Source organism: Fringilla coelebs, assembly GCF_963513975.1.
Source record: "Fringilla coelebs genome assembly, chromosome: 8".
NCBI classification, from domain to species: domain Eukaryota; kingdom Metazoa; phylum Chordata; class Aves; order Passeriformes; family Fringillidae; genus Fringilla; species Fringilla coelebs.
The window spans coordinates 25,639,981-25,657,703 of record NC_140066.1 but is presented as its reverse complement, the minus strand read 5'-3'; the positions used below and the strand labels follow the sequence as shown (position 1 = coordinate 25,657,703).

The window sequence follows — 17,723 nt, the reverse complement described above, 5'->3', positions numbered from 1 at the left end:
GCAAAGCCTAAGTCAGTGGACACACAGCCTCTTTCCTTCTTTAAGTGAAAGTGTTCCTGTCTCACAATTTTTAACTCTCAGAGATCAAAGTGAGTGTGGCTGGCATTCATAGATGCAAAAAAAAAAAAAAAAAATCCCAAAACAAAACATAAATCTGGTTGATTATCATGGAAAAGAAGGGAAAAAATAAAATTCTGGGGAGATTTGTTGAAGGAATCAGTAATGTGTTTGAGAACTGCTTGATACACCTAATTTTTATGCTTGCAAATACAAACACTGCTCCTTGAAGCCATGCTAATGCATGTCCTATTTTCCTCTCTCCTTTCCTGCCTTGTTGGTCTTTTCTGTCCAACTTTCATCACTAGTGTGTCTTTCAGTGGCTTTTACTGACTAGACTCATGCTGCACATTGACTTCAGGGCTCCAAGTATCAGAAGTACCAGAGGCATCAGAAATTCTGCACAGATTTCTCTCTCTCTTCCATGGAAATGGGTATTCCCTACTTTCCTGCTCCCAGGCTTTGAGAGAATCACCCACAGTCCCAGAGAGCACAAGTAAAAAAATAAATGAGAGAAGGGAAATTTCTAGCCGTAACAGGCAAAAAAAAAAAAAAAAAAACCAACAAAACCACAAAAACAAATAAACCAAAAACAAACAGAAAAAAAAAAACCACCAAAAACAAAAAAAAAAAAAAAAAAAAAAAAAAAAAAACAAAAACAAAAAAAAAAAAAAAACAGACAAAGGAAATTGGTTCCACACCCACCAGGTCATATTCCTCAGTGATGACTTAAGGAGGAAACAGGAATGTGTTCTCCAAAAAAGAAAAGCCTGGGGGGGGAGACCCTAAGGAAGGGTGTTGGTGTCCAAAGGAATACAGTTCTGTCCTCTGCTCAGGATGGTGATCCTTGTGTCTGCTCAGCAAACACAGAAGAGCCTCCAAAGACAGATGGACAGAGGATATTCACAACTCTTTAGCTGATTGGACAGAAAACACAGGTCCCCTTGAGAAACTCTGTATTTGAAAGAATTAAACCATAGGAAGACAAAAGGATTTCATATGCCCCTAAAGCATCTTTTCATTCTCTTGTACCCTCTAGTGCTCTTAATCTACTGTTGTAGCACTTCATATGGCTATATTTGAGTACTTCACCCACCACAGTCATTAGGGTGCTCTCCTATCCCAGTCTCACCTACAGGCAAAGTCAGCTGGAGCCACCCAAGGTGACAGAGAAAAGCTGTGGTCCAGCAAAGTGCTTGGTGGATGCTCCAGTAACCAAACCATCCTGCCCACCTGCTTGGTCCCATTGGGCAGGAAAAGGCAGAGGTAGTAAAAAAAAAACTTAAGGGCAATTCAAGTCCTACGAATCCTTATCAGGAGAGCAACAGTATTTAGTCAGCAGAACAGACCATGTGTTTTACAGGCGAGGAAGCTTCCCCAGCATTTCTACGGTACAAAATACGGGCTTTATTTTTTCATATCCTCCACATGGCAGCACAGGTGTCTAAGTTATAGTGATATAAAATGAACAGGGCCCAGAGGGAGCTGCAGAAATGTGTTCTGAAAGAAAAGAACATTGAGTAGGATTTTAACAAACTTTGCACCCATGCTGGTTTCAGTTATCTTGATTGATCTTGGAATTTCTGCATCACATTAGCGTAAACTCGCTATTTCCAGTCTTACAGGATCCTAAGTTATTAAAATCTGAGGCCAAGGCACGTGGGAACCAAATCTGGATGCCTGTACACACATCAAGTAACACATTCTGTTCAAGCTCTGCCACTGTCATCAGTGGGTGTAGTTAACAAATGAATCACTACTACCAAAGTAGAGAACTCAAATCCCCGGTTTTTTATAACTGTGAGTGGCCCAGGGGTGAATCTCAGCTCATGCACAAACTTTGGGCGGGCTCAGGAACCCATGAGAGATGTCCCATGAACAGATGGACATGTGGCATCCATAATGAATGAGAACACAAAACTACAAACCAGGGAGTAGCACCAACAACTATGAGGAAGGAAAGAAGCTGAAAGCAAGAGCCAGGATACAACATCACAAGTTGGGATTGGAGCTTGGGGCTTTGGTTTTGACCAGGGGAGAGCAATCACAGATGCTGCCTGCTAGAGCTACACCAAAAAATGCACAGAGTGACTCGTGTGTCCATGACTAGCAGAGAGGTTGTGCTTACTCTGCTGAGGGAAAATTCACATCCCAGTCTCACAAGCTCTGAAGCAAGCATGATTCTCTCCTGGCCTTAAGGTCCCTATGTGTGAGGTCTCTCAGGGAAGGTATAATTATTCAGAAAGATCTCAGAGAGAAAACTAAGACCTCTTCTTGTCAGGTTGACTGATCACATGAACCGGGTGAAGTTCATAGTCTTCACAAGCCCATTCAAAGCAGTCTGAGAGATGAAAGTCATGTTTTGAAGGCAAGCACATTCAGCAAAGCTTGCCCCAGATAAAGCCAGCTGCATTCCAATCAGGTGGAAACCATCCCATTTCATGAAGGATGCTCACCTGAGCCTCTGCTAATGAACAATGCAGAGCAACACAAAAGTGCAGCTTATCTCATTTTAGCATCTTCCTATCATTACTATTTCAACTTTCATGGAAGTTTTATTCAAAGATTCAATAATGTAGTATTTGATAGACTGAAGACAGGGACAGGGATAGCCTGGTGACGTGGAAAGGCAAGCTTGCCACAGGCAAGCCGAGAGCTGCAGTTGACACACCAGAGGGAAGGGAGGGCATCCAGACAGAGACTGACAGACTTGAGAGGTGGCTCTGTGTGAACCTCGTGGCGCCAAGAGGACTTACAGCACCTCTCAGTAGCTAAAGAGAGGGAGCTTTTACAACATGTAGTAATAGGACAAGAGTAGTGGCTTTCAATCTAAAGATGGTAGGTTTAGAATAGATGATGGGAACAACTTCTTTATTGTGAGGCTGATGGGACAGTTGAACAGGTTGCCCAGAGGAGTCACAGATGTCCCATTTCTGGAAGTGCTCAAGGCCAGGCTGGATGAAGCTTTGAGCAACATGGTCTAGTGGAAGGTGCCCTTGGCCCTAGCAGGGAAGTTGGAATTAGATTATTTTAGGGTCCTTTCCAAACTATACTATTTTATGATTCTCTGAGCTTCACAGAGTAGTGGCTTACGTCCCTCTGAAACTTACAGCTATACTCTTACTTTTCTCTCTCTTTTTTAGCGCACTAAAAAGAAATCAACAAATTTCGGAGCCTAAAATGGCTTTTTGCCCTTTTTTTTTCTGTAAAGATCTTACAAGCCAAAATTTGCAAGCCATCACTGTTTGCAGCCTTAAAGGGAAAGAAAGGAAAAAAGCAAAATAAATCATCTAAGGAGAGTTATTATGTTCCACAATTTCAATACCTCTTATACCTGCACTATGGATTGTTTCAAATCCCTCCCACTCTGGGAAAACCTAATTCACTCTCTTGGGAAGCTTATACTCCATGGGACTCTGCTGTTTCTGAGTGGAATAAAGATTTCTAAGTCTATGTCTCATGAGTTTTAACTATAGAAGGCTTGTACATTTCCTAAGAGAAAAAGGCACCTGAAACACAGACATTGCATAACACACTGCTAAAACACAGTGTTCAAACCATGCAGCAAAAGACAATGAAAAATGAGGTAGACTGTGAAAAACAATAAACATTTGGGTGTCAAATGGACAAACAGGCATTTTCCATTAACCATTATTATATGGAAGTTAAAGATAAGGCACAACATCACAACCTGTCCTTTAAAAAGAGGTTCTGCTTTTCTTCCCAAGTCAGCTTAGCCCTTGTATTTTATCCTCCAAGAAAGCCTCCCCCCCTAAGCTCCCTTGTGTTATTTGAAGGATAGGGTAAGATTATTCCAAGGATCAGCTATTCTGCTCTACAGAAGGATACACCTGGAGAGGATCTACACTCGCCTTTGTCATGTGCAGCCAGCCTGAATAGTGAGATCAAAAGATTTTTGATAGTTAGGTCAATCATCCACCTGCCACCAGAACCAGGAGAGAAAACAACTTCCTTTCCTACAGTATGAAATAATCCTGTCTTCTGCTCAGGATGGTGATCCTCATGTCTGCTCAGCAAACATAGGCAGGGCCTCCAAAGACAGATGGACGGGGGATATTCACAACTGTTTATCTGACTGCGCAGAAAACACAGGTCCCCTTGAGAACCTCTGTGTTTGAAAGAATTAAACCAGTCTGTCTGTAACATGGACAGACAAGGTTCTAGACCTTTGATATATTTTGCAGATCTGTGTGACTTAGGAACCTTAAAACATCCTTTCCTCAGTGTTCAAAACCTTCTTACACTGTCCAGATTCCTCACAGACACTAAGGGAAATCTCTCGACCTGGTGCCAAAATCAATGTTTTAAATTTTAGAGACTAAAGATCCAGAAGAATATAGATAATTTCAAATGAAGAATCTACCTCTACTCAAGGTGTGGAAATACTGAAAATACAATCTATAGATATTTTGTGCCTGGATTCCAGGGGCTTTCAATGAGGTGCAAAAAGTTCTACGAGAATTTGACTCTAAGATATATAGATACAGACATAGATATGTATCATGCTTTGCAATTGGGAGTAAATTTTTATTTTTATCCATCCAAAATGTGACCCTCTGGTTCCTTAATATTACAATCTTTTTGGGTCTTAAGTACCAGACACTTTTTTTAGCTATGCACAGATTCTGTAAATCTGCGCTTCTACACATTCACACACGCCCCATCATCTGGCATATAGTAAGTACAGCATTAAGAATCTGATTCAAGCCCCAAATCCTAAATCCAACTACAGAAGAACTACACTTTTCTTTTTCTCTCTAAAAGTCAATTCTTAAGCCTTTACATGGTGCAGAGAAGTTTGGAAAAGATGCATCTGAGATGGCTGAGCCTGGAGATAGGAACTAAATTTGTTTCATCATCTGATTTTAAGACACTCTTCCAATTTGAGAGGTTGACACTCGGGAAATGAGAAGGAATTGAGTCACAAAGCAGATTTTTAGCAAACTGAAGATCTTGGGCTTTCACTAGTCACTATAATAAAACTGGCTCCTCAGAGAGTGATTTAAAGAAGAGTGAATCATCCCTTCTCACCAAGATTGCATAAGAAGACTGGTCAGAGAGGCTGGCTCTGCACAAAGTCTGTGTTCTAGGCTAAAGCAACTCTCTGAAGGGCTGAGAAACAGGGAGTCTAATGGTCACAGGTTTGTCGCTGAGGCACTGGGCAGCTCCTCTGTGTCACTCTAGGCAGGTGTACAATGAAGAAGCAGGAGTTTTGCAATTATCAAAAGACTTGTACTTCTCTTTAAAAGACACCACATTTTATCAGACAAGAAGTACAAACACAGAGACGATTGCGCTGCAAGGTATGTTCTATGGACTGAATTTATAGCGTTGATGATGAACAAAACCAAGGGTATATTTCATGTTCAGATAAAGCAACCAATCCCTTCAAGTTAGATGCCCTTCTCCCCTCCATGACCCACCCAAAGCAAGCCAAGCCAGTGGCCCTAACTCACCAGTAAAACCTGTTTGGTGTGACCCGCTCGTGCATGAGCTGCCATTTTCTTCCAAAGTCCATGGAGCTGTACAGCTGGAAGACAGAGAGAGAGAGAAAGTATAAACTTTGAGGAAAAAGAAGGAAGACTGTTGCTAGATAAAGTATTAAAATCAGCTCAGATTAAAGAACGTGAATGGATTGTTCACAATAATTACACACAATTACCAATCACCCTCACTGCCAGGGGAGGCTAACAAGGCAATGTCTTCCTTGACTCTTAAACCACACTGGGCTCCAGAGAATGAAAAGCAGGTTGTCTCTTCCCAAACCTTGTCAAACAACTTTGTCCTTCCAAATTTCAGCTGTCAACACACTCACTTTGACTGCCATATAACAAAGCTGGCCGTTCCCCTGGCTTTTTTTGCTTAGTAGGAAGCAGGTGACATGTGAGTCCCTAGTATCAAATAGAATGAGAGACAAACCAGATTAGCCAACATGACTCTGATGAGGTAGTGACTCTATCCTCAAGGTCATGCCATCACTTGGTTTTATGGAATGAATCAGATCTCTTCTGTATTGAAAAGTAAATTTCTCCTAATTAATATTTTCTAATATTGAGAACGAGGTCTAAATTTTTAGATAAGTTCAAAATCAACCTGCTCATTAGTTAAACACCAAAGATAGTGACATGACTCTTCTTAAATTTTCAATATAATGATCTTTTTGGGTCTTTCTGGTTAAGAAATGACATGGCTGTAATGTAACCAAATTTCCATGAAACTCCACACTGAGTTTCAGACATATGTTGTTTCATGTATATTCTGCTTAATACCACAAACACCATTCTCCATGTGATTATTTTTTACCCACAATGCATCTCTCACAATCAAAACATATGTAAGCTCCTTTTCTCTAACTATGAGCAAATTTGATTCTTCAGAGAAAAAAAATGCTTTGAGAAATAACTACTATGCTTTACCCCTAGATCACAGAGAACTAAATATCAGACAGCATTTTGATCAGGATTTCAAGTAAATTTCATCTGATATATATTCTGGCTTAACAAAACAAGGGTTGGTTGCCAGCTAAGGAGGTAGATAAGGGAACTGAAAAAACTTCAAAGTTTGTAATAGCCAAATTTAAGTCCCTAATAGGAAAATGCTATCATTTGAGCACAAGATTCTGCATTGCACTTGATTCGAGTTACTGGATTTGCAAATTGGAGGCAGGTCCATGTTCAGATTGGAAGGGTTCACAACCTAGTGATGTGTCCTGTGGCACCGCTGTAATGGATGGCTGGGAGTGACTGGGAAGATAAACCACATGTGCTTACACTGAATATTAACATTTCTTGAACAGGCAGCATCTTTGACCACAGAGAGGCAGCAGCCACATCAGAGCTAGACCATAGATCAATTTAGAAAGATGATTGGAAAGGGCTGTTTGAGCAGTGTCCAAAGCCTGAGGCAGTTAATTAATTCTTGCTATGTTTGTACTCAACTACACAACCAAATCACTGTACAGTCAGCAAAAGAAAGTCATAAACTGAAATTCAGACTCCATCAAGTATCTAATGTAACTGATATGTGTAAAGACAAAACAATCAGGCCTTTGCATTTTTGCCAACAGGAACGCCAGTCTGGCCAGCAACAACTCAAGCTGCCAGTGAAACACATACAGAGGAGAGATATGGAAGCAGGCATCCTTCAATCTTTATGTCAGAAAGGGCTCCAGTTATGTAAACTTCAGACAACACCACTAAGCTTGTAAGAAATATTAAGATTTTCTGCCCCATGTTCTTCAGGAGATCAGATATTATCTGAATATTCTAATTTAGCCATATTTCTTTAGCACTGTCTCTAGATAGGGTAACATACTGCACTACAATTCCACAACAGCCAGATTTCTTCTGCTTTTCAGGTGATTGTCTAAAACAATACGATATAATCCTCTGCTGTAAAAGGAATTCTGTGTAGATATAGAATAAAGCATCACTTGTCTTTTTAATTAAAGGAGCCAGGAAAAGAAAATTCCTGGACCAAATTCGAGATTAGGCTTATGAAGTCAGCATCATTATTAAGATAACTAATTCTCAGAACACACAGGTTTTTACAAACAATAACTGAGAATCCACACTCCAAAGTCAAAATTACACAGCTCTGCCCAGACTTCAGCACAGTTCCTGCCAGGAATATTCCTTGAGTCACTGGACATGGTTTATGCATACAAGGACCTCAGCACAGGCTGAGTTGCATCAATTGCATCAAACAACCCAGTTATTCTTTGTATGTTTTGACTACAGGTGCAAGTTAGCCAGGCTTCAGGCAACTTAGTCCCAGTTAAGTCATGCTCACAAGCATGTCCAAGTCCAAGTGGGTCTAGCATCCTGATTGTATTCTGCAATGGATTAACCATGCTCACCATGAGAGGAAAGGATTAACTACATACAGCCATTTCCTTCGATTCTCTTTTATCTTTTGCCCCTGGCATTTCCTTTTCTTCTGCAGCAGCATAACAGAAGTAGCTACAGAAAGCTCAGTGACACGAAGCACAATCTCTTCCAATCACTCATGTCTCCCAGTGTCTCTTTCAGGGAGCATCCCACTCTGTATCAAGAACCAGAGCCCAGCTCTTCGTCTGGGGTTTTTTCCTTCTTTTCTCTTTTAAATCTCAGACTGACTGATGTCAGAAGGATTAAACTGAATTGCAGCCTTTATGTGATTTCAGATAAAGAGATAAAGAGGATATTATTAATTTCAATAATTTTTATTTATTATTCACCTACTTACTCTGGGCATCCACTTCAAATTTTCACCTGATGACTGAGTCTTAAAGCTGTATGACAGAACAAATCCCTAAAAGGCCTCTCTGGCCCAGTTCAGTTTTATAGTATTATTTACAGATGCAGATGCAAAGGTTGGTGTTGAAAAAATAAAGAAAACATACAATAAAGGGATTTCTAGTATGCATTAAAATTGAATATACACATATACTTTTTGTTTATCTCCCTTCACAGGGGAAGACAAGCTTTAGAAAAGACAACAAATTTAGTGGCAAATACAGCAGAATTCAATGTAAATTAATTTGTCCTAAGGCTGAATACTAAGCAAAGGGAAAAAAATGATGTAGGTATGGTGCCAAGATTTTCCTATTTTAAAGCTCTGCTCTGGCTCTTTAGTGACAAGTAATCTCTGGCATTTGCACCTCCCAGAGCACTCCAACACAGTGGTTCAAGAGGGGTGGACTCCAAAGCACCATGGGGGTGGTATTGGGAGGGTATGGCCCTTCTGCAACCTCCTTCTGTTATTGACTACTCTGGTGACTGAAAAATTCAGACCATTATGGGTCTTTACATTTGTCTGGGCTGCTCTTGTGTCTTGATGCAGCTAAAGAGTGACATGCATAGGATCTGACTCTGCCTCCACTCAGGAGTCTATAGCCAGACCTATCACTTACAACAGGAAAGGCCGTACCATCAAAAAGGTAAATGGCAAATATTTATCCAAACAGCATAGCAATACTGCTCACTCAAGGACTGTAGCACCAAACATATCACATCCACCAACACAGCCCTGCAGCTCACCAAGAACACAATCTGTGCCAGGAATGACGTTGGCAGCCCCAGTGATACCCAACTTTGTTTCACTACAGGCCAGACCTTAACTCCTGCTTGTTTGGCTCAGCACAAATCTGAATCATAAGGATTTCATGTACCACAGGCAGAATGCTTCATCGTCAAACTCTAAGAACAGTGGCAACATTTTATTTCACACCAGCATTGTTTCCAAGTAAATTGGCAAGCCCCTTAAAGAAGGAGCTTTATCCCTGGTGTCAGATTCTGTGCCACAAACACAAGCAACATGCCAGAAACACATTCAGAACTACAGAACTGTAAAGCAAGGAGCTATAGATACACAGTGCTGCATGTGAAAAATGCTGTTGCAATTCTCCAGTACAAACTCTCAGGGTGACGCATCATGTTGGCTGGCTTGGAAGATCTTGTTCAGGGTTGTGGGTAATTTGGTTTGGGTGTTTTGTTTATCTTACCAGTGAGAGCTAGGGAAAAAAAAATGGGTTCTAGGTTTTCTGGAAAAGTAAAGCTTCCCAGAACTGGAACAGCATGAGAAACTGGTCTGCTTCAACTCCAGTTATGGAGAGAGTAGAGAAGAACAAGCAGTGAAGGAAACACAAGAAGAGACTCAACCCCCTGATGTTAGTTACCCATGTCTGAGGTAGTCACAAAGGCTCAATTTTAGACAGCTAAGACACTTCTAAAACTGCTCATTTTTTAAGCTTTAGAATCTTCCACCTCTCCTGACAAACACTAAAAAAGCTCACAGTGACTAGTGTAGAAAGAGATGACCCCACCAGAGGCATATAATCTGGCTGAGATGGATTTCATGACCTGCTTGGTCTTCATGGGGGAAGCACACAGAAAAATGAAGTTTGAAGGCAAGCCCAAGAAAGACAAGCATACCATATCCTGGGTACACTCCATCACTGCAAGAAGCATGTATAGATGTCACTTATAGACTGAAAAGCAATAGAAAACCGACTAAAGAAATTCACAGAGCTCTGATATTTATAGACTTTCATGTATACACACATAAGAAGGAACCTACATAAAAGGAACATACATAAAAGGAACATACATTAAAGCCTGTAAGCAAATAAAAACAAATATTATTTCTTGCTATGAAATCATGTCGATTGGCCTGAGAAGACATCTGGTGAGACACTCCATAGTTTTCCTACTGCCAGTCATTCAAGAGTGCAAACAATGTCAGATAAAGTGAGGAAGATCAGCTGAACTACATGCCTTTAGAGGAACAATTCATTTATTACACAGAAAACTCTACTTCTTCTAGACAATACATACAGCTGATGATGGAAAGATGTATTCAAAACAAATGCATCAGGGTGAGAATGGGTCTAGTGGGAATAACCTGGCAGCAGCTGACACATTATGGAAGAGGAGGGTCAGATTAGCCTGGCCTGCTTGGCCTCAGAAGGGCACAATCCCAAGCAGTAGCTCAGATTGCTTACATGAAAAGATGGCTCTGATCCCAGAAAAGCACAAAGCAAGCTAGCACCTTCTCATCCAGAGCTGGTGGGAAAAATCTACAAGATGTGTGGAGGGTTCCTGCCAAAAACTCAAACCGGGGCAGAAGAAAAATAAAATTAGGTCAACATTTCTGTAGGAAATTGGACTGCATGCAAAGGATAACTCAGAAAAGAAAGTCGATTGCCGGGTCTTAAATTTTCCCTAAAGAAGGAAAAAACCATTAGCTCTAGAAAAAAATTAAAGGCTCAGAAAAAGTTGCAAATTCTGAGAAAACTGAAGGTGTATCTTTTCTCTGCACTTCTGTGTTACAAATGAAATTGCAAAAGAAGAAGAGTGCCATCATTAATATCTCAGAAAGGTCATTCCTAGAAGGTAAATGAACTGGAGGAAAAATTCACAATACTTTCCAGTCTCTAGAGTACAGAACAGATAAGCCATGTCTGACAATGGCCAGTTGAACACAGGATAGATTCAGTACAGCCATGAAGACAGCTATTGGTACCCCAGGAACATGCCCTACTTCTTTGTCACTTCTTCCATCCCTGCTTTCTTAAGGACAGATGGATACCTCTCCCTTTCACAGCATCAGTGTAAAGTTTAAACCATGGGGTCTATGGAAACCTCTTTCTGAGGTTCTCCTGGGAGGCAGGACATGTTACTTGCAGCACTGTAGGTACAGGACTCAGGTCTAAAATACTTCAGTTGTGTGGCTGAAACCAGGTCATGAGCAACCCTTGCCACAGAAGTGGCTTTATTACCCACAGCAGAAAAGGCTGCATTCAAAGAAAAAACTGGGGTATTCCTCTCTTTCTTCTATCCCACTATTCCCCTCATCCTGGGCCTCATTGAAACACCCCTGGTGTGTCAAGAGCTACCATTAGGGACACAAGGGCTGGCATCACCATCAAGCTGATAACCACCTCAAGGACTGTCTGTGCTTGCTCTTTCCAACTCCTCCAAGGGGGTTGCCTATCCTTGCCACCTTGCAAGGCAGGACTCCAGTGATACTGAGATCTGAAACTTGGAAATGCCCTAAATAATGGAAAAAAAGAGTTTATCCTTTTCTTCCCATGTCACAAGCTGCCTGGAAACCACAATTCAGGTAAGCTACCCTTGACAGCTTCACACTAAAGAAGCTAAAAATAAATCCTACGTCTTGAGCCAAAAGATTTGTGCAACAGCTTGTGGGGCTGAACTTAGTAGAGAGAAGTCTACCTGCACCAAATTTATGGTCTTTGTTTACACAGAGTAGTAAAAACTAGTAATTGTAATGAAAACAAATGGACCAGTTTATCTCTTTACTTTGATTTCCTTTCCAGGTGATTAAAAGCTGCATCAGGAGTCCTCATTGCAGCCCGAGGTTCTTCTCTAGCATTGTACAGCCAGATTGTCTTAGGCATGGAAAGAGAATATGCCCAGACTGATTCATGTCTGAGACTCACCAGAGCTGCTCAGTTCCCTACAGATCTTGTATCATAGATGGGACACTGGAAATGGGCTATTTTGAAAACTGGTCAAGACAGAAATTAAATACTAAATACTTTTTCGTCATCTTTCCCATACAGAGAGGAAAAAAAATAGCAAAGGTTTCTGAAGCTGGGAAGTTGGGATTTTTTGCATTTTAAGAAAAATACTTCACAAGCTTATCAGTAAGACTAGGTCTTCAGGCAAAAGAAACTCAGTTTCTATCTCACCACAGTAAGACACTGGTCAGGGATCTTCTGAACAAATACCAAATGCTTTGGAAATGTCTGACTTCAGGATGTAATTGTATAGCTCAATGTGGTTTCTACTGAAGTCAGACAGGCTAGACAATGCACTGATGTCCCATTTCATAGCTAAAAAAATGCTTTCACTCAATGGGTCCACTTTAAACCTGATGCTGAAAGCAAGACTGGGCTCTCTCTGCTTTGCTACTACAGCTCCAAGAAAGAGACAAAAGTAGATTAAATCAGTGAAAAAAAGAGTCCAATTAAAAACCTTCACAGTTCAATTTTTCTTAAGCCTCAATGGCACCAAGCACACTCAGCCAAAAATTTGGTATTTCTGCTAAGAGCGGACCATCTTTTGCTTTTCTACTCCATGACTGGTTTCCAGTGGAACAAGAAATCCAGATGCAGCTGCAACAGGAGCAGTGTCACAAATGAGCATCACAAAGAGTTTAAGGTATGTTTTAGCCCTGGGTGAAAAACAGGCTCTCTTTTTTTGTGCTCTTCCCCTACCTCCAGAAACGCTAGAGTGGTGAAGAAACAAGATGAAAAATATTACTTCCATATTTTTTAGCTTAAACTGAAAATCTGGAGAAAAAATATGTTCAATTTGGTCAACCAAAACACATTTCAATCACTGCTAAAGAATTTAGCAACTTGCAAAAGGTACTATAAACAGAAATGCCATTTTAAGGGAAGGCTAACTTTTCTGTTTGCTTATTTATTCCTTTCTCCATGATCTTCTAACCATTTCAAAATCACCTGTAGAGTTTAAGGAGGACTAAAGCAGAGAACAGGAACAAGGGAACAAGACTGGGACCATGAAGAGATCAGAATGGGATGGAGATGGCAGAGCTGCCTCCTGCTACCAGAGGCTACAAGGTGCACCAGGAGTTATCTTGACCAGAATTTCTTCATTTGACATCCAAAAGGCTCAGCCAGAGGCAGAGGTGTGTTTCAGGTTGCTCCTGCTGTCCACAGAGGCTGCTTCACTCCTTTTCCCCCTCAGATCAGCTCTTTAACATTCACAAAAGAGTGAATCACCTCCAATAGCTGCTGATTTTTCTGTCTCAAAGCCAGGCTGATCCCTTAGTCCAGTTTCAAAATCATTAGGCTGCGTTGGGTCTGAGGTCTGTGCTAATTGGATCCACCATCCACACGGATGAAGCCAATGCTGCTGGGCAGGTCAGCCTGCACTGGGGAGCTCTGTGCCCTCCCAGCCCAACTGGAAAATTTTCTGTGCTCCTGGGGGCTTCACATTGCAGCCCTTTAGAAGTCCTCCTTACACTCCATCAATGGTTATACTCCAGAAGTTTAACAATAAGGGGAAATAAATGTGAACCACACGTCTAATGGGAAGATTTTTCATTCAAATGTGCTTTATTGTGTGATATATGCCTTTAATTACAGTGCAAGCATCTGGGTACATTCATTGCTATTACAGACCAATCTTTCATGTTTATTGAGCATAAGACTACAAGGGACAAAGCAGCAGAGGCTGAGGCATTAGCCAAAGTGGGACATAAAGCTACAATCACATGCTTGACTGTCCCTCTCCTCCTTCCTTTACAAACCCTGTGGCACTATTTGTAGGTTAACCTCTATATTATACAGACCAGGATTTAATGGCAGAGGGATTTTTTTCAGATTAGTGGAAGAAATAGATTTCACACCACCAAACCACCTTCTAAACTTACATAAGATTTTTCTGATTTATTTATTCATGTGGAAAAAAAGCATTTCTGAAATTGTGTACATGGGCATTAATGAATAGGATTTGAAACTGCATTTAGAACAGCATTTTTTTCTGAGATGTAGTCATTGTTCAAGTAAAAAAACTTCACACAGCTTGAAAGAAATATTAGTCTGGTTTCAAGCAGTATGTGTCATTTAGGCAAAATTAAAGCAATGTATTCTGCCCCAGTTTAAATTGTATGTTATTTAACACACACACACCTGCCACCCAAGGCAGTTTGCCATCATCAGCATTTTCACAGACAGGGATGGTTACTCAGTTTTCGTGACGCACCACCCTCAGACAGTGAGCAGACACACACCTGAACTCATCTCACCCAGGTGAACATGCTGTTCTTACCTGGGATCACCCCTGATGGAGTGCAGTTGCCCATTCCACTCAGTTCTCACCTCACCAGCTGAAGAGCAGCAAACCTCACAGGTCCTCAGGAGCTGCCCCCCAGTTCTCAGAGTGCTGGATTTCTTCACACAGTCAGAGCTGTCTCACAAACTGTCCTTACTCTTCTACTCCATCCCCCCCTGAGGGCACTGTGCCCCCTCACCCTGAGCCATGGGTTCTGTCAGGGATCTGGGGGGCAGAGCAAGCATTTATAGGCTGCCACCACACTTCTCTTTTGGTCATGGATATGCCCCCAATGCCATCCTGAAAGTCTTCTGGGAAACTCCAATAGATGAACAGATACTGCTTAGGACATGTACACATTCTGCACTGGGAGAAATTCCTCTCTGGACAGCTCACCCATACATCCTGTGTTTTATGCTGCCTGGGACAAAGGGCAAATACTGGACCAAATCAGCCCAGAGAAAAGCCCACCTTAGTCATGGGAGTCTTATGTCCCCCAAAAGAGAACAGAGAAGCTGGTCATAGGACAACTCTTGCTATGAAATAAATTCTGTGAGCAAAAGTTTTATAAAAACAAGGTAGAAAACTTTAATTTCTGATAGCATTGAAGATTCAGCTTCAGTAAATATTATCTCCTGCTCAAACACCCCAGCAATTGTACAATACATTATTTTAGGCCATCTCCCTTACCACGCACTTTTCATATCCTGTCCTATAATGAATCAAGAGGCTTCTGCAAGCTTGAATATATAATAAACAAAGTTAGATTCCTTTTAGCCTCACTCTCCTACTCAACAGCCAACTCTGGTCTCCACAAGGGGCTCTGTTATCTCCAGTACTGCTCTTACTATAACTCTTAAAATCCAGTGGAATAGTTCAGTTCACCTCTAGCCAGCCAAATTTCTTTTTGACCAGATTCCCTGGCAATCCATGCATTGACAATAGGTAACACCTGAAGGGAAAAGCAGAGCCTGATTTTACAGGCATCCATCTCCACACATACACGGCCAAGCCAGAGATCACATGCAGGAAGGGAAAAGTAAGAGGTCTCATGGAAAACTAGAAATTCCTCTCTGCACCTCACAGAGATTCAGTTCATCCCAATCCAAGACTGTTTACTGGAGGAACCCAAATGAACAGCATCATTGTAAATACCAGCAACCATCAGGAACAATTTAGCTTGACAGCTGGAGCAGAAGCTGTCACTGCACTGAGGCATCACTGCCAGAAAAATCACCAAATGAGAAACTCACATGTTGCAGGGATCCCTCTGGGCTGCTGGGCAGACACCATTTACACTGTCATCTTTGATTCATCCATCACCCAGCTCCTGCAATCAACCTTTGGAATAAATGAATCTGCAACTGCAGATCACGCAAGAAAAAGAAAGCTCTTATCTAGCCTCTCTCAGCAGCTCTCTAGGTTTGTAAATATTCTGTGGTGTCTATATTTAAGCCATTTATCCCACTTAATTGAAATTCTAGGTACCTTCCTACCATCTTATGAAGCAGGGTGAAGAAAAAAGCCTCTACAAAGTCCCAGAACTGCACAAACTCGATTCAAGGCAACAACTATAGTTAACAACAACTCACCAAACTTGATTTAATGTAACTATAATTTCTGATATCATTCTAGGTTTACAGTGATGGTATAGCATAACTCATAGTGGAAGGCTGCAAAGGAAAAATAAAGCAGCTTTTTCCATGCTGTCACTAGAGAAAAAGCACAACTCATCTAGCTAGAGTTCTCATCATATCAGACTCAATTTTGCAGCAGAACTTCCAGACTCGTGACATTTGTGCCGCGGGGTATGTGTGCATAACTCTCGTGGACTTGCACCAAGATCTGAGAAAATCAACTGGCCTGAAGCAAGGGCTGTGTCAGAGGACAAAACTAGAGTCCTGCTTTGGCAGCAAAACTTTTGATGACATTATTGTTCTCTTACTATATGGCAGAAAAGTCCCCTTGGGTCCAGTATATTCTGCTAACATGTTATTTGTACGTGCTTTTATCTCTTGAACACTGCAAGTATAAAATGCCACAAAATCTATATTCAGACAGTTTATGATCACTGAACCTCTGGCAGAAATGAGTTGCCCAAGGTAGGAGGCTGTGGGAAGGATCCCATTTTCCTCCTTTTGTACTACAGAATCACAAGGATTTTCTATAAAGCTTTAAGCTTTGTTGTTTCTTTGATCAATTGTCCTCCTCTCAAACATATCACCTTTCATTTTGGTGCCTCAACTCCTCCTTTTATCATACCTACAATACTCCCAATGAACCAAAATTGTACTGCATCATGCCCTAACTTTCATTTTACAACCACCATAGTCCTATAAAAATCAACTGAACACAAAACTAAAAATTTTATTACTCTGAAAGAACTTCTTGTAACTGTCACAAAACTACTGTGGGGCTTCTATTGCAAAACTTCAAACCTGCACACAGGTGTGTACACACCCTACACAAACAGGTCACCATTCTTTCCCCAGACAACCAATATGGGCAGCCAGCTGAAATATGCACCAAAACACAACTGAAGACGTGCAGCATTTGCAAGCATAAATAAATATTTGTGTCTTAGAAGCATAAATGCCCTGCAGAAGAACAGTACTGGAATCAGGGCATTATGAAAATCTTGGGGGTTTTGTTCCTTTTTTTTTCTTTAATGGTAAAATTTCTAATTTTATTAACTGTGAGGAGGCATTTGAAAAACATGGTTTTCAACACTTCCTCAGTCCCAGAAGCATCAAGAGACATGTAAGAGTGGACAATTGAAATATTCACACACCTCTCTGACTTTTTCTCTACCAAACTCATTACTTCTAAAGAACCAATTCATTATTTCTAAACACTTGGGATTGAAGTTCCTGACCTGCTAGACCAAAAATCCAGGAACTGGCCTCCTCCTTCACCACTGACACAATAGGCATGAAAAGCTGAATCATCCATGCCTACTAAGGTAAAAAAAAGAGATTTTTTTTTTTTTTTAAACAGTGAATTTCCATATGTCAAGGTTGAACAACAGAAATAAGTAGTTGCCTTAACAAAAGTAAAAGCTTGCACACAGGCTCTTGCCCAGGGACTCTGCATCTCTCACCAGGAACATTTTAGGGGAAAAAACCCCTGTGCACTGGGAGGCATAAACAACATCTATCTTGTTTTATGTGAGAAAATAATACTGTACATGTTTGAGGTCAGATCTTCCAGTGATGTTAATCAGCATTTTCCTGCTAAAATAATGGACTCACACTGAATATCAGCTGCTACATGTGTGACTGCACACAGGTATGCTATCAGATCAGAACATGGTCCATTTCCCCACTGAAAACAAGC

At 41.0% G+C, this 17,723-nt stretch overlaps 1 protein-coding gene across 1 annotated transcript in view; it reads right to left on the bottom strand.

Moving 5' to 3' along the window:
* SORCS3 (sortilin related VPS10 domain containing receptor 3) overlaps positions 1 to 17,723 on the bottom strand; it is a gene marked incomplete at its 3' end in the record, with an annotated part of 260,788 nt that overhangs the window by 89,686 nt on the left and 153,379 nt on the right. Inside the window, exon 5 of the mRNA XM_084210407.1 lies at positions 5,535 to 5,608. Coding sequence (XP_084066533.1) covers positions 5,535 to 5,608 — 74 coding nt within the window. The remainder of the gene's footprint in view (positions 1 to 5,534; positions 5,609 to 17,723) is intronic.